This window comes from Ylistrum balloti, unplaced genomic scaffold, assembly GCF_031769215.1.
Source record: "Ylistrum balloti isolate Yb309-2 unplaced genomic scaffold, AGI_CSIRO_Ybal_v1 Utg369782, whole genome shotgun sequence".
In the NCBI taxonomy this organism is placed as follows: domain Eukaryota; kingdom Metazoa; phylum Mollusca; class Bivalvia; order Pectinida; family Pectinidae; genus Ylistrum; species Ylistrum balloti.
This window is the reverse complement of record NW_026781970.1, coordinates 782,563-793,800: the sequence shown is the minus strand read 5'-3', so window position 1 is coordinate 793,800 and position 11,238 is coordinate 782,563. Positions and strand designations below refer to the sequence as shown.

The 11,238-nt window shown below is 34.7% G+C and overlaps 1 protein-coding gene across 1 annotated transcript; it reads right to left on the bottom strand.

Annotated features, from left to right (window-relative positions):
• Nucleotides 1-6,781: 6,781 nt before the first annotated feature.
• On the bottom strand, nt 6,782-11,026 carry LOC132544177 (exonuclease V-like). The gene is made up of 3 exons (XM_060207746.1): nt 10,894-11,026; nt 8,257-8,820; nt 6,782-7,530 (listed from the first exon to the last, which is right to left on the bottom strand). The coding sequence occupies exons 1-3, from the start codon at nt 11,024-11,026 to the stop codon at nt 6,782-6,784; spliced, it is 1,446 nt and encodes a 481-aa protein (XP_060063729.1).
• Between the last annotated feature and the right edge of the window lie 212 nt (nt 11,027-11,238).

The window sequence follows — 11,238 nt, the reverse complement described above, 5'->3', positions numbered from 1 at the left end:
TGCCTCAAACTTTTGCAAATATTGATTACTCCCGGCAATATATTAGCAGCTTTTTGATAAGATGTTTTAAGAATTCAAAATTTAACAACATGGCTTATCAGTGTACAGTATTGAATTGGGTAATAAACAATGGACTTTTTTATACACCATATCAAATCTATCCCCCCCCCCCCATTTTACATAAATTGGTTTGCCATGCGCAACCGCTTCATTTTTCCTACCATATAATATATGTTTGCAATCATGCATTGTTTTATCATCTGCCAAAACTACGACTTCGAAAACAATAATATTTTCTATTCTAATGTCCGTTTCTCGTAATTTACAACATTAAATCATACCGAAACACTGACGAAGCAACATTTGTATCTCAGGGAAGGTAGTCGAAAATGGACATGATATTCCAGACTTTCAGTCTATAACTAAGTCCGTGATAATAATTCTATTCTGATAGGTAAATGTCTAATTTTAAAATTCAAAATAGCATAAGGTAATTTGATTATTTTTCATATTGCAATTAGTACTTACATTATCACACAAATGAGTCACTTTTGCACGGACTTCTAGGGGAGGTAACTGCGATGATCTTAACACAAGTGACATTGCTCTAGCCATCATGCAGGTAACCTTTTCCGCGAGACGACAGAACATTTCGTAAAGGTCAGCACAAAATTGTGAAAAGTATCCGCATTTTTACTGTATCGTGTAACATGTGTCCAACATTTCACTTCGTTACCTATATACTTGGTTTCACAAGAGGTCCCGCAGACAACTCGAATTGAAAAAGAATATAAAAATGTATCGGACTCTCTTTTGTAATTTAAAAAGTACAGAAGAGTATGAAATATGTTTCATTACGGAATTAGCTCGTTTCCCATCTGGATTTTGACATTCATATCGACAAGTTTAGATTTTCATTTGTCGTCTTCTAGCTTTCAACAATTTAGACTCTTTGCCTCACTGACGAGTCCAACGACGAAACATCTGTATGCTTCAGTTTAATTCATTATTAAGCGCTACGGTATCTATTTCTAAATTCATACTGAAAGGTACTGTTCACTTGTGTGTCTTTTTGTATCCTGCCACCTTGTTGTAGTCAAGAACTATTTACATTTACAGGTTCGTATCAGAAAACCTTGGACTCCGAATTGCGCAACTGACCAGAGTCAATGTTTTGAAACCTTGGTGGAGTGCTCCGGGTTAAATCAGTACAAGAAAGAGATTACCAAATAAGGAGCGACAGAGGAGACTCCTGAACTGTTTTGTTATTAACGTTTGAATTCTTTACTTGTCGTCTTTGAGTTCATTTGCCGCGTTTTATTTCAAGAATAAAAAATCTCATTCAATAGATTTAAGACAACATGTTTCGGGGACGCAAACTTCAATTTCTCAGGAAAATGAGAAGATCTTCTGTACATATGAAAAAGGTGGTATTTGTGTGCAGACTAAGCCTTATATATATGAAGAAGAAGAGGAAAGAAACAAGAAGAGGAAAGAAACAGTGTTTCAAATAGAAAGATTTTAGATACAGATATCATACCCAGGTCTGTAATTAAACCCTTATAAACTGGTTATAACTGTAGTGTAGGGTGAAGATTAACTATACACGGAAAATCATCTTAGGTCGGGAACGAGAAAAGAATATAGCCATGACAAGTACATGACCCCAAATAAGATAAATAGATATACTTGGCATTAATTTGAACTTTGCTGGGCGTTCGCGGGATTACGAGTTTATCCCTTACGGTGATAAATGAAAGTTCATGATCGTTGATGTAATGGGGATTGGTACGACCGGGAGGCGTGTCATGCTGCTGTGCCCGGGTGCTGTTTCTATATTAGACGTAGTCCTTGAAACAGAATCCAAAATAAAAGAATCTACGATCAGAAACGTAACATAGAATACAAATTCAAAACATGCAATATTCATGCATTTTACATATTTCAATGACATACCTTTCACTAACACCAAAGACCACCCCACTTCACAACGACTTAAACGGATGTAATCAATAATATAGTACTGACTTATCAATTCTCAATAGGAGATCCATGTGTTGACGTACCACCCGGGGTCCCCAAACGTATCTCCCTCAGGTGTTAAACAGGAAGCTTTACCTGGCCTCATTTTGGAGAAGATTTATTACAATTCTTTTTATTATTTAAACAGTACTGGTCTATATTGTAAAAATATTAAGGAAAATTTCATACCGGATGTAAGGATATGGAGCGCCTTTTATTTTTCATTCCACTTATAAAGTGATATCTTTTAAACGATTAGGTGATATCACCAATTCAGTGGTGGATTTAAAAGTAGAACCTCACACTATATAAAGATATATCTAAGTCAGTAACACCATTAAAAAGGTAATCATTTTTATCGATTATTCAATGATCTCGCATTTCTTAAAGAATGCCAAATAGTTAGAGTCTCAAGGGGCAGGCAGGACTGGACCTAGGAGGAGGAGGGAGGGAAGAGGATGAAGGGAGAATAGAGGGAGGAGGAGGGAGGATGGTTAACCGAATCTAAGGGTGTTGCTCGTTAAACTGTTTCATAGTTGAACACCATTAAGTCGTTTTGATAAATTATAGGCCGATGGTCAGCTCAGACAAATATTTGGAGCAGTATACTATTGAGTTCTATATTTTAAGTGAAAATTTCCTTCATCGCCATTGGAGCAAAGGTATTTTTGTTGAATCACGTAATTTATAGATAGAGAGGAACTAACGAATTGTTTTTTTAAATATATAACTTTAAACATGTAAATATTGGAAACAAAACAGAGTTTGAATTAACAGAAATACTAATCACTAGAAATTCAAAACAGATAATTAGCAATAAGTTTTACCAAAACCACTGATTATGGAAGTTTGCCAATCTCAACAATGAATATGGGATAAAAGCTCTCTGAAAATGACACTGGTTTTTACTGGCTTTTCACAAATACTATATATCCGATCGTTATCTTGATAGGAATAAATCTGTTTGGGCGGAATTGTAATTAGGTGCTAAATCATTGTTTAATTTGTGTGTGTGGATATCAATAAAAAAATTGTACAGATAAGTGACTAAATTTTGTTTCAAAATGGTCAGATGGTAAACTTAGTATATATATATATATACACATATATATAATTTAAAAAGATAACAACTTTGTGTATTGTATATACAGATATATATATATATAGTTTATCATCCACAGTTATGTACTGTAATTATAATAGGTGTAGACTTGAGTTTTTTCCTAAATGTTTGATCTATTTATCGGATTGAGTAAATATGATGTACAGTTTATGTAAATGACCGAGAGGCTTGTAAACACTCTAAATGGGGATTTTTAAAATGTTATTTGTTTGTAAAATATAACTCTTTTGAAAAAGATCATTGCACAGTAAGGAGAACTAATGATATTATTTTTTTTTATTTGGTCATAAATACGAGTTAATACAGCCGGCACATAATAATGTGGTACCCACTGTACCGGAGTGTTCCGAAATATCTTAGTAATGCTTGTGATAAACTGTTACCTAAATCAAATTTCAATAAAAGATATATTGCAGATATCAACATAAAATCCAAGTATATTGCACATATATATCAAATCTCAAGTACACAGCACACAGTTCTAAAGGGTGCAATGTCTGAAAAACGAGAACATGTACATATGTAAATACACCTTTAAAAAAAACTCATTTCAAGTATCTTTAACTGAACCTTCAAAGCTCCACTACAATACAGTAACCTATGTTTAGTTTGTGCCTTTTTTCTGATCTTTTTGAGTTCATTTGCTGAAGTGAAGTAACAATCACTTGCCACCACTGTTTGATGGCAAGTATAAGTTCACATAATGAAAAGTTTTCAAAATTATTAATCAAGCTACATGAGTATCCATTAGAAAAGTGATTTATAAAGTCTGTGTGAAAATCTTTTGAAGTTTCATAATTATCAAATCAAACAGAAACAAATTGAGGGTCACATGATCCATTATTCAGGCAAATATTGTACAAGTAACCCTGGTAAGTACTAATCATAAGACACCCTACAACTAGGGAGATCTTTCTCTTTAAACTTGACAGGTTGAGTATAAGACTAGTGGGTCAGAGGTCACAGGTTCAAATCCTAGTTGAGGTACCAAAATAATTATCTCTATCCCATTGGCTCTTATCTGTAGCAACTCAGAATTAATACTTGGCCCATTACTGTAACCCCTGGATGATTTTTTTCCTGTAAGTGTATTTAATCCTGGTAAAATACTAGTCGCAATATACATGTATCACTAGGCTTGAGATCTTCTCTTAAGCTTGATCAGACTAGTACATGTAAGCTAGAGGACCAAGGTTCGAGTCCCAGCGGAGGCATCAAAATAATGATGTTTCCACATCAAACTTACTATCAATTCTGCTGTTTATCACTGGGTTTTTATAGTTACATCACAAGACAGTCTCCGAGTATGTGACATCATTTCATTATCTAAACCTGATTATCATACCCAAAATACAGGGTATATTCACTGAAAAATATGGTAATCATGTGACGAATGTCAGATATCAAGTATCAGGTTAATTCAGCGAATTGCTGTCCCCTACCAACACATCACCTCACCAAGGTGAACCCATAACCAAAGTTTGAAATTCCTGTGACAAATGATGTAGAGAACAGAGCTAGGACACAATCCCTGAAGGATGGACTGACATGACATAGTTTCCCCAGTTCCAGTGGGAACTTGTAAGCCTACAGGGCGAACACATAAGTAATTCTGCCTAAAATATGGAGGTGAGTATATTACAAGACAATGATTTAAATGTATAAGTGCAATATGATATGTAAAGCAGTCTTTGCATCTGAAAGACCCTCATCCACATATGACATCCTTCAAAATCTCTTATTATCATTTCTAGCGAAGTGGTATACAGATCATTCTCTTCGAAGTATAGATTTCCCCCCGTCAGTTGCTGTGTTAATTCAATTTTAGAACTGCGCTAAGATCAAATTTGTCTCTTGGATTTTGATTGAAAAGGGATTTTTTTTACCGAGAAGAAATGGAGGGATAATTTTCATATTTCATACGTGTATGTGTCAGGTTTCCATGGTTCCTGGTGTTTGGTGTTCAGTTTTGAGTACAATCAAAACAAAATGTCTACAAGAGAATTCAAGTTTTTCGGATTTCAACAAATTATCTAACCATTTTAAATCTATGTTTTCATTGATGATTTCTTATACATGTTTACTTTTAAGACTGATTGGAAAGATAAGATTGCTTTTGCTATTTCAAATGATAAAAAAAAACTAAAAAAACCTAAAGGGACTGTGCTACATATGACAGTCCATTCTTATGAACTTAAAACTTAAAAAACTTAGTTAGCAAAAGTACAGAAATGTGTTGATATAATCACACAGTAACAAACTGTCAGAGTTTCAGTGGCATTAATTGGAATACACAAACTACCGGTAATCATAATTCATGAATATAAGCCCTGCTACCTACCTATGTAATATATCTAATTGTATACATAAACAATTTATAATGTTCAGAAGCAAGAAAAATATATTTTGATTCTTTCAATTCATATGAATATCATCAGGACACTCTGTCTTAGGTAGCTTCAATAGCAACAGCAAACTACAGTGTATACCTGTATATACTAATTATCATCAAACAATAGTGAAATATTCACCATCATGTTTTCAACCAAGTCGACTAAAATAAGCACACTCTAGCGAAATGGAACATGTATGTAGCTTACAAGGTAATACAGGCTTTTTAAAATGAAGTTTGTTTTGTGTAGTGAAGAGTGGAGATGAAGAAGTCCAGATGCTGTATCATTTCCTGAAGGCATGTGAGTGTTCCATCTCTCCATAGCCTAAATCACAATAAATCTTCAACAACCCGAACAGCGTTTGAATTTCTTTATCTCCACTCTTCACTACACAACACAAACATATTTTTACCCAAACCAACAAAACAGCATCAAAGTAATAAAAAATGGTTGCATAAGTTAACCTGTAAAAGGTGGCGTTACAAATAAATATATCAAACTGCAAAATAACTCTCTCTGAGAATTCCACCACTGAAAATAGAGAATTTCATCATTTGAAACTGACTTATAAAAAAAGTCTAATCCAAAATTACAAAAAAATCAAAATGTTGGGAATATTTAACAGAGTTTTCAGTAAAATCATCATGTAGCTAATAAATTGATATTTGCACATGTGAAATATATTTGTTACTACTGACACCATCACTTTATTTCCTTTACAGGTCAAGTAAAGATGAGATCACACAAAAATTCAAGAAAAGAAGAAAAGATTTCATATCTATGCAAAATATACTATATTTCATTTCATCCATCAATAATTTCATGTTCGGTAATAGTCCCACTCATAAATATTGCTGTTTTATTAAACCTTTAACATAATGATTAACATTAACAGTGACCAGTAATAAGCCCATCCCTGGACTTCAAATAAGTAGTTTGTTGGTCTCTGGGCTTATTGCAGAATAAAGACAGTAAGAAAAGTATGTATAATTAAGAAATTTCTGAAGCAATTTAACTGAATTCTAGCTGTACGAGAAATGAGACCCTATGTCTGGCAGGAAATCTTCTAAAAGTGTTGGTAGTCTTCCAGAAATGGATTCCTAATGGAGTACAGAGTCCAGCTCCAAAACAGCTGTTGAAGTTATTGGTAGATATGACCAGACAACATCTGTGTCACAAGGTTCAACCAATAAATCCTGCTGAACTTTTCGACAGATCTTGTCTGGTCATGTCTATCGTTAACTTAAATTCTACCTAGTTTGTTCTTTCTAGCACATTCAGCTGCCTTGACTTGTCTCCATTCACAAACAGACTCGTAGTCACATCGCTGACACTTCCACGCATCCTCAATATCAACACCTTCTACGGCCCTTTGTCCTCGCCAGAATTCCAAGTAATGAGTGTACATGTTCTTCAGTTCCTCATCATCATAGACCACATCCTGGTGGAGAAATGACTGCCCTGACCCCTGGTGGACATATTCAATGCTAGTTTCTCCAATGCATGTGACTGCCGCCATTCGTCCAAAAACAATATCTAGTAAGGTATCAAGTGTTTTACATGACAGCCCCGACTTTCCTAGTTCCTCTTGAACACTCTCCCCCAACACTTTTGTCAACTTCAATCTGAGGTGACGGGCCACAACATCTTTTGAAATATTTCCTTTCACAAGATCATCAAATAGCTTTTTATATAACATAACCTGTAATCGATGTTGTCTCTCTTGAGATTTAGACGGCTTAGATTTTGAAAGTCTAGTTTTAAGTTCCGACAAACCAATAGCATATGTTTCTAAGTCAAATCTCAGCTCATCAATAAGCCCTACTAGGAAGACATCTTCATGAAAAGGTGCTCCAAATATCGGAACTTCCCTAGCGAGTGGTGCACCACTGAGAAATGTCTGTATTGAATTTAGTAGGTTCAACAACTTCACAGCCCAGATATCTTCACTAGATGTGATATCAACATGAACAACATCATGAACTGCAAGCTCTGAAAAACGAGATTCTGAGGAAATTAGTATTGGGAATTTATTCCAAAGCTGATTATTAAATCATTTTAAAGTCAGCAATGATAATAAAACATATCCTTGGAAAGTCTTCATATTTAGGTCAAACTATATGAATGACAAAGATATGTAAAACAACCAAACATTTCAATTGAATTGACTCTTAGTTGGTAGTGTTTGATTTTGTAACCTCTTTCTGAGACAATGTTACTCAATGAAACACCCAAGATATATACTGTACATATAGCAGATTATCTGAAACATAAACATTCATCACATATCTATTCATGTATACCAGGTTTATGTGATATACGTGTGAAAAGTTATATACATCATTCATTTGCAAAATTTAATAATCCTCATTTAAGGATCACTGTGTTGACATTAAGTGATTTTTACCCATAACTTTACTGAAAATCTCATTGAAATTCTCATCATGTGCTAAATTATACAGGAAAATCCTATCCATTTTCTCAAAAAACTATCCTTTGAAATTACTGACCTAAAATTATCCCTGTGCACTTACTCGTCTTAGTGTGAGACATTTGATCAATATAACTTCATAACAGCATTTGTCATTAATCTATGCTCTAATAAATCATCTTTAAAAAATCAATAATGTCCATATTTTATCTAGGCATGAAAAACTTGATAACTACTACCAGTATAAACATCATTAATTTGAATTATCTTGTATTCTATATACGCACCCCTCTGAAGGTGCAGGTCAGATCCTTTTGTCATAACTGGGTCCTCCACAACAACCCCAGGGACTGTGAAACTGTACAATAACTGCTGTTCACACCAGTTTTGCTTGGTGAGATCTGACACCCACAGGTAGCCCGGGCGAAACTTTTCCAGGGGTGTTGTCTCATCTGCGTGGTCAATAATGACCTGAGGAATCCGGCCACTATCTTGATCAGTCCGAGTAACCTCAGAACAGGAATTGTTTGTTTTGTTGGCAAGGATCTCACTAGTGGTTTCATCAGCAGGTCCAATATGGGAACTTGCCCTGTATGTTTGATCAGCACTGACCTCTGTGCTTGTTGTGTTGGTCAGATCACTGACGTGGACAGTACTGTTTAGAGAATGGGAGGGTTTTTCATTTTCACAAAAAAACATGGGGTTATTAGTTCTAGTTATTGAAACACAGCCAGTGGAACTGGTGTCTGCATTACTGCATATGACTTCTGTATTGGTTACAGTGACTATAGTATCTGTACTTCTACCAAACGTGTCGGCTGTTGAAGTATACTTTTCTGCCATTTCCTCCACTGAAAAGACATAAATTCAACTTCAAAAAAATTACATATCACACATTCTAAAAGATTTAAATTGGTAAATATACCAATCTGTTTCAGGAGGAAATTTGTGTAAAATGTTAGCACATGCAGGACCCATGCATCTGTAGTAGGATGCAGTAATTAAAAACCTTGGCTTGGAAATGTTCGACTACTGAATCTTCAGTCTTTAGTCTGACACTCTACTGGAAGTAAGGCAAGCTGAACTCTCTCCATTAGTGCACTACTCCCTCCTTCCCAACTCTTTAGATAATGACCTCTGTTACATTGGTGGCCATGTAGGGACTCAGGGATAATACTAAGCTATACATCACAAGCATCAATATAAAGCTCGGTTAGAGAAATCTTCTCCATAGCTTGATTGGTGGTGCATCAAACTAGTAAGCCAGGGTCCCAGGTTCGAACCCTAGTAGAAGCATTGAAATAAATAATGATCTCTGTTACAATAAAAAGGATTAATGAAAAACTCTGCTCCCTGTGATTTTAACTAGTGACCTATGGGTCTCTAGCTCAACACTCTATCGCTTTACTATAGGGAAATTTTCACTAGCCAAGGCTAGTTATGTGACCTGCATGCACTCTCTTTTTGTATCCTTGGCACATTAGTTTTGGACACCTTAAGAATCGTCTCATGCTACCTATGCTTTGTCAACCAATTGCCACCAAACAAATACATTAATTAATTCAAATATGATCATTTTATAAGATTTATTAAAAAGATGATCAGTGAAACACCAGTATTTTTCTCAGAAATATCCACAGATCTGACCTCAAATTTGCTCACCTGAAAATGATTGACATATGTATCTGACATGTAACTGAACTTTCATTTCTGATAACATCACTAAATCTCAGAGACGCTTAAGATAGCTTACAGTGACCCAGATGTACAAATTCATTACAAAAAATTTGAACCAAAATGACATTCTGATGACAGAAAAAACATAATACAATAATGGTGCGAAAATGGTGTATATTTGTGTTGATGTGTGCACCTTTTCTGAAGGGTTAGATTCAATTTTTTGTGTGTCTTTTTTGTTTTTCTCTCAAATGAACCATATTTCTTCTTTTTTATAACACAAACTATTTCAATAAAATTTAATTTTTCATTGGTTGGTTTACGATTTGCTATCTAATTAAAAATCTACTCAGAAAAAAGTCATCAAAAGCGACAATTTTAAAACACCACTTTTCAAATGTAAGATTTGCATGTTTGGACTTCATTCCTGGTAAATTTTTAATCATTTGGCAATCGACAACATAACACTGGCATCCTAGGATGGATTGATTGGCTATTTCACCATATCTGGGAGTATGTTTGACATGTCATTTCAGCAAACAATATTGACAAATTTAAAAATGAGTAAGACAAATACTGGAAATACCAAGAACTGTTCTTTAATAACAGGGCTGCAACCACATAATTTCCAAATAGTATACATGATGTACATTTGCAAGAGGTCTTAGTAAAATATCTGTTATATTATGAATAGTTCAATATTTTGTATAATGTATTTTTAATATATAGAGAGGACTAGCATAGAAGTCCTGACCCGGAAATAAACTTATCTTATGAGAAATATGTATTAAGAAAAAATACACAAATTTGCCCATGAAATATTAACACGGTGTATTTTATGGCGAATGGTTTTAATCACTATTTTTATTCTTTCAGGAAACATAACATGTTACAGCACCCAAAATTATCAGAGTTCGAGGTCACGCATGTCAACAGTGCATGTGATACGTCTCGACAAAATGGGCGTTCCGAAATACATAACGGCCTGGAACCGATATCCTGACGAGAGATTGTTGTATCAAATATGATCGGCTGTCTAAAAATACAAAAGCATTTGTTTACTTGTGACTACAGGAACTTTTAACATCAAGACGCGCACGATGCGTAAGCTCAAGGACTAAGGTTTTTTAAACAGTATAGAGTAGCTAACCTACAGGGCTATATACATGCTACCACGCCCCCAATCCAGAAGGTTGAGTTGACTTGGGATATTGTATGTTTTAGTAAAGACCAATGACATGATTTACTCTTTGAAACGTAGGATGACAGCCATTCGTCGTCATCATCATTAATCAGTTGAAAGTGTTCGATGTTTAATTCGATGTCACACGGGATGTTTGATTTTGGCGCTTCAGTATCCTTGTCAGTCAGGGTCGTCATTTTAGCGGAAATCGATCCGTCAACACTTAGAAACGTTAGATTCCTCCGCAGTCGTTTCCGGTTACCTAATATCATTTAGAAAATAATATCAAGTCGTTTTATTTGTTATTTTTCACATTATACCAGGGTGAAATATTTATTAAAATATACCATTATGTAACGTAATATTTCTTAGGACCTAAATAGGTTATCTCATCGGAACTATATTCTTA